Source organism: Tachysurus fulvidraco, chromosome 25, assembly GCF_022655615.1.
Source record: "Tachysurus fulvidraco isolate hzauxx_2018 chromosome 25, HZAU_PFXX_2.0, whole genome shotgun sequence".
Classification (NCBI taxonomy): Eukaryota; Metazoa; Chordata; class Actinopteri; order Siluriformes; family Bagridae; genus Tachysurus; species Tachysurus fulvidraco.
Genome location: NC_062542.1, coordinates 14874110 through 14886898, shown reverse-complemented (window position 1 = coordinate 14886898; position 12789 = coordinate 14874110). Strand labels below are relative to the sequence as shown.

Below are 12789 nucleotides of genomic sequence, written 5' to 3'. Positions count from 1 at the left end.
TTTAATCATTTTAAAACAAATTCTTATATGATTTTTTTTCTATTCGTGGAGACAAAGGATGTTCACAACAGACATGTTCGGTCCTCCCCTTTACTCTTCTTAATAGGATAATAAATTCTTCAGAATGATGTAAAAAGTCGGAGAGTTATTTTCAGCATTGCTAGCACTGATTAGACTGTAATTAGCATAATCTATTAAGAGAAGATTAAAGCTGTCGCTGTAACGAGCAGACTAACACTTCTTCTCAGGCATCAGTGTTTTTTGCAGCTAGTCAATCTTGATCATACTTATCTACTGGCAGACGGTGTATTCAGCAGTCTTTTCTTTCATTTGCATAACACCTTGTTTTCTTTATTACAAAGCTGTCGCTTCCTTAACCCAGTCCCAGGTTGTTGTTTTATGTTGTTATTGGATGTGGTACAAAGTTTAATGTCATCAAAACCATTAAAATAATCTGTATTGTACTTCTATTCTAAAATAATCTCCATCCACCTTTAAACTTCAGCTTTACCCTCATTAAATATGCATAAATCTGATCTTTAAATATGCAGAAATATGCTAATTTGTCCTCATGGCCATTATAAAAAATTTATGAATGTCGATTAACCTTCCTACCAAAGAAAAAAGAATGTGAATAATACAGAATACAGATACAATAAGACACACAAAGTACACCGTACCACCAAGCTGCTAAATTCTCTGTTATGATTGGTGAGAAGTTGCTTAATTTACTCTTGAAAGCAGAACTGATCAAGGATTTATATTATTGTACTAGTTCTAACAGTGTTGTTTCTATAGTAACGGCTCATTCAGGGGAACTTGCATAGCAGACGCTCCACATTATCTGTGTCTAATAATGAATTTGTACTATTTACCAATTAAAAACATAATAATTGATTACTACAATTATATTCACTTTAAAGAAAGTCGTCGTGTTTCAGTCACCTTCAGTCATATTAAGTTTGTTTAAGGTCTGCTTAGGATTTCATAAATAGAAAAAAAAGTGAACCAGGTAATTAGGTAAAGCACTGAATTCATTAACAAATCAATTAAAACTGAGTTTTAAATGTCACTGTCGCAAGCAGCAGGAACATTTTTCACAGAGGCTCCCAGTTTAGCCGCTTCGTTCCGTCAGCCTTTGTCGCACTCGTATGATCTGCGATCTCATTAGCTTCTCTTAGATTTTTGTTTTTGCAAAGTAACGTTTGTAGTTGAGCATCAATGAGCTTTTGGGTTTTGTGTTCTGACTTACTGTCCTTTGCTTCATGGTCGTGGATTTGCCCTTGGTCACTGTGTCTGCTGCTACTACTGACTTTTCCTTTAGATGTTGTCATAATGCCCGAGTGAACAATTTTAAAATCACTTTAGTATCCATTCAATTATCTCAGCTCAGTTAGCAGCTACAGAATCATGTCTGCACCAAATGTCCTGATTCATATTCCTGATTATACACTCATCTAAACTCCACCGCTGCATGTAATAGATCCTCACGACTAAAATAATATTACAATTGTTAAATTGCTAAATTTGAGGTGAAGCTGAAAAGCTTGGCTTAGTTCGCTTGGCTGTGTATCCTGTATTAGCGGTGAGACATTCACATTGCAATTGCTCAGCCATCGCTATTGTTCTACCAGCCTAAATGTTAGACGAGTTGTTATGACTTGAAGCTGTAGCATCTTTATTGTTCTGAAGCCTCACTGCACCCGATCAGCTGCTTACCCCAGACTAAAGACCGTAACTGCTGGAAAAATCACACCCAAAGGATAGAAGGTGAAAAGTGGAAACATTTTTAATGGATTTCGGTGCTGGATTTTTTCCAAGGTGGAGAATTTCACGGTGCTGAAGATCAAACGCATGCAGAACTTATCGATGACAGACTTTAGCTTCATGCTCATCAGGGGTAGAAAGAACATCATTCATCCATCTCCTGCAGCCACTACATATAACTGAGTCATAATGTAAAAATGCTCTTACTCAGCAGGATATCTGGCTACCTGCTAATCCTGATACCATCCACTAAAAGTGTTTGTCTGTTGACGGAGCTGCTCTGTAAAACTTTAAATCTGCCTGTTTCTCCCACTTGCATCGAGCCTGCCTTGAGCCACACGCTGGGGATAAATGACGTGTTTGGAATTCAGCTCAGCATGGCGTCAGCATGGGTTGTGAACCAAAGCGATAGATTAAATGCATAACCAGTGCGTGACAGGTCCAGAGTGAGTCACTCTGATTAAATTGGGTGACTCACTTCACCGTATTAAACTCCCAGCAGCACTACTCTTCAGTGGGGCATTTCCAGCACAGTGATGACTGAAGATGGCTCTGTAATGTTACGGCCAATCTACTCAAATTGCTCTCATTCCACACATACACTCTTTCTGCAGAGAGAGGCCATTTCTATGTCAGTTGGTCGTGCACCGATGAACGGTTTTAAGATACTATTACAGTCATTGTGCGCCTACGATAAAGTATGTAACGTTTAAAATGCGGTAAGTTTAATCAATTTGGACAAATTCTTATGCCACTCAAATGCCGTTGCCGAGGTAACAGCAAGTTTACTAAAAAGTACTGACTAGTGAGAAGAGGTAAGATGAGGAAATAGTGCTTTCCAGACATTGCACTCAAGTGTACAATCAAGTGTAGTGAAGAGATTGATATTAAACGAGCAGTTCAGCAAACATATGTTTAGAGAAAACAAAGTGGTCAGCAAAAGCATCAATGGAGAGTCCACAGTGACAGAAGTCCTATAAAAGAAGGCTTGATTTTAAATAATTTAAAGACAAGTTATTCATAGTCACAAGATCCCCATTCCGTAACTAGACCTGGTGTCCACAGAGCACTGAGATGGGGTGAAGTGAAGTGCATGAAAGGATGAGAAGGAATAATCTTCCCCAGAAGCAGTAAACAAGACAGATCACTGACTAAAATGCCTACAGAGCTCATAAAATAAAACATCACCCTCAGTAAGGTTTACATATGGCTTCAGTGTGATATTCAATATATATATATATACTGTAAATATATATAGAATAAATAATGTCGTATTAAATCTTGAAAAATTATATTAGGTCTGAATATAAAATGTATATTGCTGATTTAAAAGACATTAATATTTTTCTCATTTTTTTTTTTTTTAAGATTTATTTTATTTATTTATTTAGGTACAATTTAGAATCTTTTGCCACCCTTCAGGAATATAAGCAAAAATAAATAACACATACGACAAGTGGTGTGTAACGATTAAGACACGTTGGGACGTGCTGTCCGTGCAGGATCGCAATGAAGAAAAAAAATCACACAATGAAGAACTTTTCTTCAATAACAGTAGTGCGAAGTGTGTTATTCCACTTATACCACACGGTACTTCGTCAATAGGAACAAACAGTCCACTTTTTTTTAACTGTTTAATGTTATGTTATGGAACATCTGCTAGTCATCTCGTGACATCTTGTATGTTATAGCAGTTATAAACATTAGCTCCCTCACAGCCTTCCCCCCGCCCCCCTCGCGAAGTTACTAAAACAATAAAACGTACCTTCTCACGTTACTGAGAAACGCTCTTACCATTAGCGGACAATGTTCTGACACTGTACTGAGATCTTCTCCATCCATAAATGTTACACAAACAGAAAACTTCTGACAGAAAACTTTGACCGTCTTGTATCAGAAAACCGATTATACCGTCTTGTTGGGTTTGTGGTATAATTAGTATTACACTTTTCATCTCTGACCCTTAATGAGAAATGATTCGTACATTAAAGAGCTGCCACATGAATACAAACCGCTGTGTAGACACGAATCCAGTCCAGCCGTGAGTGTGTGAAGTGTGTAAAAGCTCTGAACTAGATGGATTATTCATTACTCACAGTCACTTTGTCTTATGTTCAATCCCACACTCTTCTAAATGCTGCTCTAAAATTAGCTGTTAGTCGTCACGGTGTGTTTAGACTAGCCTCGGGACACATTGTCAGACGTTAGCCAGTTGCCCACTTCAGATTTAAGGGAAAGGTTTATGTCTTGGCTTATTTCTGCTCGGAGACTCTAATCATCGAAGTGAGGATTTATAAGATCGTTCCAACTCACGAGTGTTTAACGAGAGTTTATGAGGCTGTGTCTCTTGCCTCAGTGTTGTGAACAACTTCTTACTTATGTGAATATCAAATATTCCACTGAGGTTCAATGTGATTCTGAGTGCAAAAGTTTGTATCCCTTTTGGTTTCTTACCTTTCACGATTAAGGATATTACAGCAGCAGAGTCAGCAGGTCTCTTTATACGCTAGCTCATGTTTGAACCTAATTTATTTTATTTACTTCAACTACAGCAAACGTTCAAGTTTAAACTGGCTCAAAATCATGATTAGTTTAGTGTGAGCGCTCGAGCTCAGGAGTCAGTGGGATGAGAAAACCGTCCTCATAAGACTTAGAACAGAAAGTATTGACCTTTCAGATAGCCGGAGAAGGCAATAAAACCGTACAAAACGGTTTCAGGAGAATGTAAGCAACAACAAAAAGCCACATATATATATATATAGTGAAAAACCTAAAGAAATAGACGGGACCTAGGAATATCTTCAGAGTTGAGTGTAAAAAGGAATAAAGGAAAAGAATGATGACAAGGATGATGAGGTTCTTTAAAAGGTTTCTCACCACCACTGCCTCAGGCTTATAAATATAAATACAAATATAAATTTTATTGAATTATTCTGTATTTTTTTTATGTCGTTAAAGCCGCTAAATACAATTGAATTGACCTGCATGTGATGAGGTTTTCTAGGTGATCCTTCATCCCCAGAATAATGCTGTCCACAGTGAGCTGGTGTCTAAGCAGCTCTGAGGGTTCAGCATGGTGAGGAGATGAAGAGTGCATGCAGTTATAGCATCAAACCCACCCGCTAATCCTATCTCAGCCCAGAGACAAAAGCACGCCTGTCCAAATCATCATTTCGGATTAGACCAAGTGAGGGCCAGGAATAAGAGGCTGGAACTCTTAATCACAGTCTCATTCTGGTGTTTCCAGGAGGCAGGATGATGAAGCGATGGAGAGGAAAACATCAAAATACCAAAAAACACAAATATGAATGCATCAAATCAGCTACAATCTGCATAAATAAAATGACCTAGAATTGATCAGATTTACATGTGTTAGTTTACATGATGAAAACAGAATGATTAAAAAAAAAAAATCAATCCCAAAGTGGTTTCCTGCTGTTGCAGCTCATCCACCTCACGGTTTAATGTCTTTGTATTCTGAGATGCTTTTCTGCTCGCTACGGTCATATCGACGAGAGGTTTCCACCTGCAGAACGGCCACTCACTGGATGCTTCCTGCATCGTTCTGTCAGAACTCTATAGAGACTGTTGTGTGTGAAAATCCCTGAAGATCAGCAGTTCTGAAACACTCAAACCAGCTGATCTGACACCGACAACCACACCACGGTTAAACTCACAGTGATCACGTTCCTCCTCCGTTCTGATCTTTGACGTGAACATTAACTGAAGCTCGTGACCTGCTTGTGCTGCTGCCACATGACTGGCTGAGTGAATCGTTTCATGAATGAGCAGGTGAGCAGGTCTTCCTGATAACATGGAATAAAGCAGCTCTTGATTAAAACTTGGTTTAAAGCTCCCCCTGGTGTTCAAATACACGTGATAAAGCAGCGATACAGAAATCCGGGCGTAGATCTCAGTCTCTAATCAACACTGACAAAGAAAATCTCCCAAGACGTTAACTTCATCGTGTATTTTTAGTAAAACTACAGGCCCAGATGCAACCACATGTGTGCACGAAACAGAAATGTGAATTATTATTTAATTTATTTGGACACTGAATTGAGATTAAATTAAGACACTATTCTTTTTTTTGTGTAACAATTTAATTAAAAAAAATCCCAATAAAAACAAATCCTTTCTGCATATAAAGACCGTTCATAGCTAAAATATTAAGTTAATATTAAGTCACCGCAGCTATAACAAACTATCATTCATTTGGTCAGGATTGTTCATGAACGAGTTCTTAAACAATTCTATTAGGAAAAAAAAACCCAGAAACTTAGAAATCTTACTAAGGGCCAGAGATAAACGCTGTATATTATTACTGAACATTACCATGCACTTTCATTCTTACTAATTCAGTCTTAGATGTTTGTTTTATGACTTCTGTAAAAAAAAAAAAAAAATTTACATTTCCAAGCATACTTTTCCAATGAAAATTAAGTTACACATCATATGTTAATGTGGATGTTAAGTTACACATCACATATGTTTAAACATCCATACATGGTTAAATACTCAGAACAGATCAACGGGTACATGATTAGAAATACTGCTGGACAAACCTGATGTACTGTATGATGTTTTTTTTTTGGAACAGAACAGAACAGAACAGAGTGTTTTACCAAAATAAAAAGAATTTGTTTGTATAGAAATAAAGCTTCTGTTCATGGTCATACTACAGAACAGTAGTACACACTTATAGATAAAGGTCAAACTTTTCTGGGTTTCTGGTTGTCCCTGAGTGTCTAAGCTGAGAAGCCGTAAGACTTTCATTCATCTTCAGAAGGCTTTGCTTAATGTTCTGACTGGTTTACGATCAGTGCTGGGATTTGAACTCAGAAATGATTTCTATGACAGAAATACATAGTGGTTCCACTAGTCATTGCTTTTCAGTAGTTTAGTAGTAACTCTATATACATCTCACCAACAGTATCATTAACAGTATGACCTCTGTCTGTACTTCTGCATTACACTTTCTTAATGAAAAAAAAAAAAAAAAAATCACCTTTATGTAGCTCGGTTCATGGGATTTGAACTGAACCTTTGTGTATCTAACACACAACCGAAGAGCAATCAAGATTTACATTTCTGGCTTTTCAGTTTTTCTCTCTGGCTTTTTTCTTTTTAGATTTAGCATCTTACAATTTATTTTAATTTCTACAACTGAGCAATTAAGGGTTAAGGGTCTTGCTCAGATGCCCAGCAGTGGCAGCTTGGTGGACCTGGGATCCGAACTCATGACCTTCCGATCAGTAGTCCAACACCTTAACCACTAGGCTACCACATCACATCACATCACCGTGATCTGTATGAATGAGAAATGCTACAATCGTCTGCTATCCTCTGTTGGCTTTCTGCATATTCCTACAGACAGGCAGGCAGGATAAATCCACAGGTAGTGAAAGCACAATCTCGGCACAATCATTCAAAAAGTACATGAATTTAAAAAAAAAAACAACTAAAAATAAATAAATAACTGACTTTGTACATCGTGTAAACTCTAAGGAATTTCTTTACACATGGGGGGGTGGGGTGTATAAAATGACCACGCATTTTCTTGAAGTACATTAGTACAGATAAACCTTCTACACTGCACACGTCATCTCCGAACATTACAGATGTAAAAACATCATTTTATTCTAACATACACAAACTTCAAGCAGGAGGATATGTGCATTTGTATTTATATAAAAAATAAAATAAAAAAATAAAAGAAGTCACTCTTCTCTCAGTCTTTAGTCGGTTTATGAGCTTAACCACAAAGAGAGACCGCGATCAGGACTTGTAGCTTTACGCTAAAAGATATTTAATCAGTTTGTCAGTAAAAATGGAGCCCTTGAAGATTTAGAGTTTAGACCTAACGTGTCGTACGTGATGTCATCAAACGCTACCTCTGTATAGAAGCGCGTGCTGTGTGAGATAATGACGCATGTGGTATTAGATGCTAGCTGTTAGCATGACACATGTGGTGTAAAGATATGGTGTTATTGCAAAGCTAGCTCAAATAGTCTTGCGACTAAGAAGTGTTTGTCCTGAACAGATGCGACTGTGTGTGTGTGTGTGTGTGTGTGTGTGTGTGTGTGTGTGTAATTAGTTAGCTAGTCTGTTTTCCAGTCTCTGGAAAAAAAGTTTAGCAAATTTAGCTTTACAATTCGTCCCATGAAAACCAGTGTAAAACGTAGAAGACCGGATAAAAGATTATTCAGTTACTTGGTTCAGGTCACATCGTGATGTTGCCTCATTTCTAATTCAAACTCTGTCAGCTCTCAATGTTAATGTTACTAAAACATGATACTGGGTTTTTTTTCTGGACTGTAAATTCAGCTCCTTAAAAATAAACTAAATAAAAATTCTATAAAAGTACAAACTAAAGTAAAACCAGGTGTTTTTTTAAGAGAGTGATGCAGCAAGGAAAAATGTTTTATTATTATTACTACTATAATAATAATAATAATAATAATAATAATAATAATAATATTAATAATAATAATAATAATAATAATAATGCTGGATACAGAAATGAGGAAATGAGCATCGTTCTTATCATTACATATTGATTTGTAAACAATTAATTAGTGCAAATCGTTACTTATGACAGATAAACTAGTAAAGGAGGTCCTGTGTAATACGTCAATGGGTTTTTGTACACTGTGTATAGACCAGGCTACTAAATCACAAATCAATCTCCTGAGAGAAAATGTTGATAAATACTTGTTACAAAGGTTACATCAAACTTTTTTGTAACAAGAAGAAGTTTTGAAATCGAACACGAAGCCTAGTTTATGTAAGATTGTCCCGAAAGTCTCTTTTTGTAATCTCTTAACCGTCAAACGTTTCATATCCTACAAAAGCATTTCCATTTGTGAAGAGAAAAAAGTGACTGATTTGTGAGTGTGATAAACAAACAAACAAAAAAAAAACACAGATGAAAAAACATTCTGCTGTTAAACACGCAAATATACAAAGATTCAGAAATGTTTGTCCTGGAATTTGGTCTTCTGTGGCAGGTTCAAGTCACGTGTCACGTCTTACCTCGTGTCTTACTACCACCTATGTTTGCAGGAGCAGTACCGGCAGACGTGTCCTGTGTGTGTGTGTGTGTGTAAGCTCACACTCCACAGTCCGAGCTCCTGTCCAGTAGTTTACGGTTGAGGATGAGGAGGGTGGAGAGGAAGGCCACAGACACGTGGAAGGCCAGCTGCCACACGTTCCTCAGGCCGAACAGGAAACCGTTACAGAGGACGATGACGGTGAGAAGCGTTAAAGACTTGATCGTCTTCTTGTATGAGTGGAATAAATAAAGCTGGCACTGTGTGGTAAACAGAACGGAGTGCAGAGCTCTACTTCAATCCTTTTACTTTTATTGTTTGTTTACATACGTTTAGATTTACGGCATTTGGCAGAAGCCCTTCTCTAGAATGACTTAGATTTTATACAACTGAGCATGTCAGGGTTAAGTGCCTTGATCGGGAGCCCGACAGCGACAGCTTGGGTTTTGAACTCACAACCTTCCGCTTGGTAGCCCAACACCTTACCCACTAGGCTACCAAATGTCTTAAACCTTAAAGCGAGTTACCTGGCAAACACAGCACACGAACGCCACCAGAAACGCCACGACGTTCCACAATCCATCATAATCGTCCTGTAAAGGACAGAAACGACATTACATTAAGAGTGAGAGAATAAATATACAGTGAAAATATCTTTAACATACTCAAGGCTAATATTTCCTATGATATGATTACAATAGGGGGAACGGTGGCTTAGTGGTTAGCACGTTTGCCTCACACCTTCAGGGTTGGGGGTTCGATTCCCACCTCCGCCTTGTGTGTGTGGAGTTTGCATGTTCTCCTCGTGCCTCGGGGGTTTCCTCCGGGTACTCCGGTTTCCTCCCCAGGTCCAAAGACATGCATGGTAGGTTGATTGGCATCTCTGGAAAATTGTCCGTAGTGTGTGAGTGTGTGAGTGAATGAGAGTGTGTGTGCACCCTGCGATGTGTTGGCACTCCATCCAGGGTGTATCCTGCCATGATGCCCAATGACGCCAGAGATACACAGTATGTGCACAGGCTCCCCGTGACCCGAGAAGTTCGGATAAGTGGTAGAAAATGAATGAATGAACACAAGGTGGAGGCGGGAATCGAATCCCCAACCCTGGAGGTGTGAGGCGAACGTGCTAACCACTAAGCCATCGTGACCCCCCAGATGTGATGTTCACTTATTTAAAATCTTTTGACTTATAAGTTAATACATGTATATATCATTCATTGTTAGCAGAGTTATTATATTGAGCACAATAAATCTGTTTGACAGGTAAAATGTTACCTGGAAGCTGTACTCGATGAGGTGGATGCCCCGGATCAGGTTGAGAGCAGCACACATGATGTTGAGGATGAGCGAGAGGATTCCAGGAGCAGACACCGGCTCCAGCCTCTGAGTCTGGCCTGCGGTTTAGGTATCGACAATTCAAATGTAATGTAAGCGCTTTGATTTTGTTTCATTTACACCACAACCCTGCTGAATTCTTGAGTCTGATCGCTGTTAATGAATTGTCAGTAACATCAGATCTGACAGTTATCCCAGCTACCAGGCTGTTATCAATGTGCTTGTTGTAATACAGTACCGTTTCTATAGTAACAGCTCTTTCAGATATCTACTGTAACTGTTGCTTAGGTGATGTTTCTGTTGTTGTTGTTTTTTTTAGCATATATATATACACAGTATAAGGAGTCTAGTCTCCAGGGTCGGAGCTTCGTAACGGTCGGCGGTAAAGCTGTAACTTCTTTGTGGTCTTCATTTAATTTTTTTGTCTACTATATATCTATATCTACACACAAAAACATTGTCTATCTATCTTATTTTCAAAAATGGTGATCATTATTGTCCTGTAAGGTCATTATATTCCTTACTCAACGCCGCTGTGGGACACACCTGACGTGGCCGCCTGCTCGGCGTGGCCGTTTGCGACTCCGTTACTGAGCTGTATCTCATCCACTGTGAGGATGTGAGGAGGACTGATGCTGAGCTCATCCTGCACTGTGCTCAGAGTGACTCCAAGAGCAGGACCTCCACTCTGGTTATAGTGATGCTGCAGCTTCTGTATCACGCCGTCTGAACAAAAAAATAAAACATTGCACTAATGTTCAGACCTGATTTACAGCAGGTTTAGGAGGAGTATCAGATCAGTAATAACAATGTTTTAAAGTAAAACTCAATCTTCTGACATGCAGCCACATTTCTTAGGTTTAGAGTTGAATCCACAAATGTTCTAGAATATATTTTCTTGCTTTACAATAATCCTGTATTTTAAAAAAATGATGTTTATCTGTTTCTATGACTAGTGAACAGAGTTATTATTATCTTCTGGGAGAGTTATGGTAATATCTTTATCTGAATAAGAGAATTTTATAAGACTCCGTATAGGACAGACTTTATCTCTTCTGATCTTTAACACAAACCGAAGTCTAAGAACGGGTACGGCCGGCACGCCTGGGCCACCGCTGGGCTGTCGAAGCTGGCTGTAAACTCCCAGCGAAGATCTTCCAGGAAGCTAAAGGCCACAGCAGCAGACACACTGCACACACACACACTTAGGTAGGCCACGCCGTCAGACATGTAGAAGCTACAACACACATGCAGACATGGTTTGAACAGAAATGACCACAATGACTGAGTCCTCCTGCATTTTAATTCGTCTATTGACAGGACTTAAACAAATCTATTTTCCTTTTATTTTAATTACTCTTTTACTAAAGTGTATTCTAAACTCACTAGATATGGAGCTCATGACCCATGATGATCCCTCTCTCAGGAAGCGAACTCAGAGATTTTGATATGGTGCGGATCTGCTGCTTCCTTTCCTGCAGCTCTCTGCTGTGCTGGAAGTCGGTGGAGGCGGACAGAGGGAGTCCGTCCCTGAGCCGCGCCACCAACACAAACACGATCAGTGACATGCTCGTTCACACACACCTGCATCAACACTCATCCTGATGAAGAGACAGACGGAGAGATAACGAGAACAATCTCCTCATTATCAGATATTGATAATATTTTGTGCTGTTATGGGAAAATCGGATCTAGTTAAAACCCTGAAGCTTATTATTTACCTTTAAGAGCAAAACCTATAGCTTCTCATCTCACAGTGAGTTTATAGTCATGTTTAATGTTGTGCAGCGACCACAAAACAAGTTAACTCTAGTTATTATTATGTTAAAGCAGACATAAACCCATTGTTTCCCTCAACAGCCTCTCTTTTTTTCTGTCTACTGAATACGAGACAGAAAACACCAGAACGTCGTGTGTCCTAAAGACTTTCCCTTGGTGACAAACTTTTACAAAGTGCTGACACTGGAGACTCCTTCTGTAAATCTTATACAAATCTCTACATACAGTAAATATCATCTTATCAGCATTTATACTGCTAAGTTCTGCTTTGTTTGTTTTCGTCCACCAGTGAACAAGTCTAAGTAAATAAGATGTGTTATTTATTATAAGATGAATTTGTTTCATCTAAAAATTTACAGTAAGCTGTGTTTTGATGTACAGGAGCTGCTGCTATGGGAAATTAATCAACAAACTTCTGACCAATCAGAATTATTTATTTACTAAATGCTGCATGTTGCACTTAATAATTAATGCAGCAAAAAATGCTTATATTGCAACAATTAATTATTTATTTACAAATAAATTTATATTTAAAAAAACAAACAAACCAACAAACATGGATCTATTAGACAGTGATCATTAGCAGGTGTATAAATAAAGCTCTTACCTCAGGGATAATACTAGCAAACAGTTGTAGAATGAGCTTTTATGCGTTATGAGTTAATTTCACAATAAACAAAAACAATCCGGTTTATTTATTATATTGTGTAACATGTCTGCTAGTTGACAACCAACAGCTTTTTTTGTATTTCTATCTGCGTTTTGGGAAACAAACGAGCGCTCGATCCCAAATTGCTTATAATCTAATACAAAGTGCACTAGATAGTGTGCAAGACCCCTTTAACATGCACACTGA

General features: G+C 38.3%; 1 protein-coding gene across 1 annotated transcript; it reads right to left on the bottom strand.

The window, feature by feature from the left end:
• Positions 1-5794: 5794 nt before the first annotated feature.
• sec22c (SEC22 homolog C, vesicle trafficking protein) lies at positions 5795-12705 on the bottom strand. Its single transcript, XM_027174943.2, has 7 exons — positions 12541-12705; positions 11541-11755; positions 11228-11391; positions 10701-10880; positions 10095-10213; positions 9347-9412; positions 5795-9079 (listed from the first exon to the last, which is right to left on the bottom strand). Exons 2-7 carry the CDS (start codon positions 11720-11722, stop codon positions 8879-8881), a joined length of 912 nt encoding a protein of 303 aa, XP_027030744.1. The 5' UTR covers positions 11723-11755; positions 12541-12705; the 3' UTR covers positions 5795-8878.
• Between the last annotated feature and the right edge of the window lie 84 nt (positions 12706-12789).

Coding starts and splice junctions, on each gene's coding strand:
- sec22c (XM_027174943.2), bottom strand. CDS start 11,722: ATGTCACTGATCGTGTTTGTGTTGGTGGCGCGGCTCAGGGACGGACTC. Junction 10,881..11,227: donor GTACCCGTTCTTAGACTTCG/GTTTGTGTTAAA, acceptor TTTTTTGTTCAG/ACGGCGTGATACAGAAGCTG. Junction 9,413..10,094: donor TCATCGAGTACAGCTTCCAG/GTAACATTTTAC, acceptor TGTCCTTTACAG/GACGATTATGATGGATTGTG.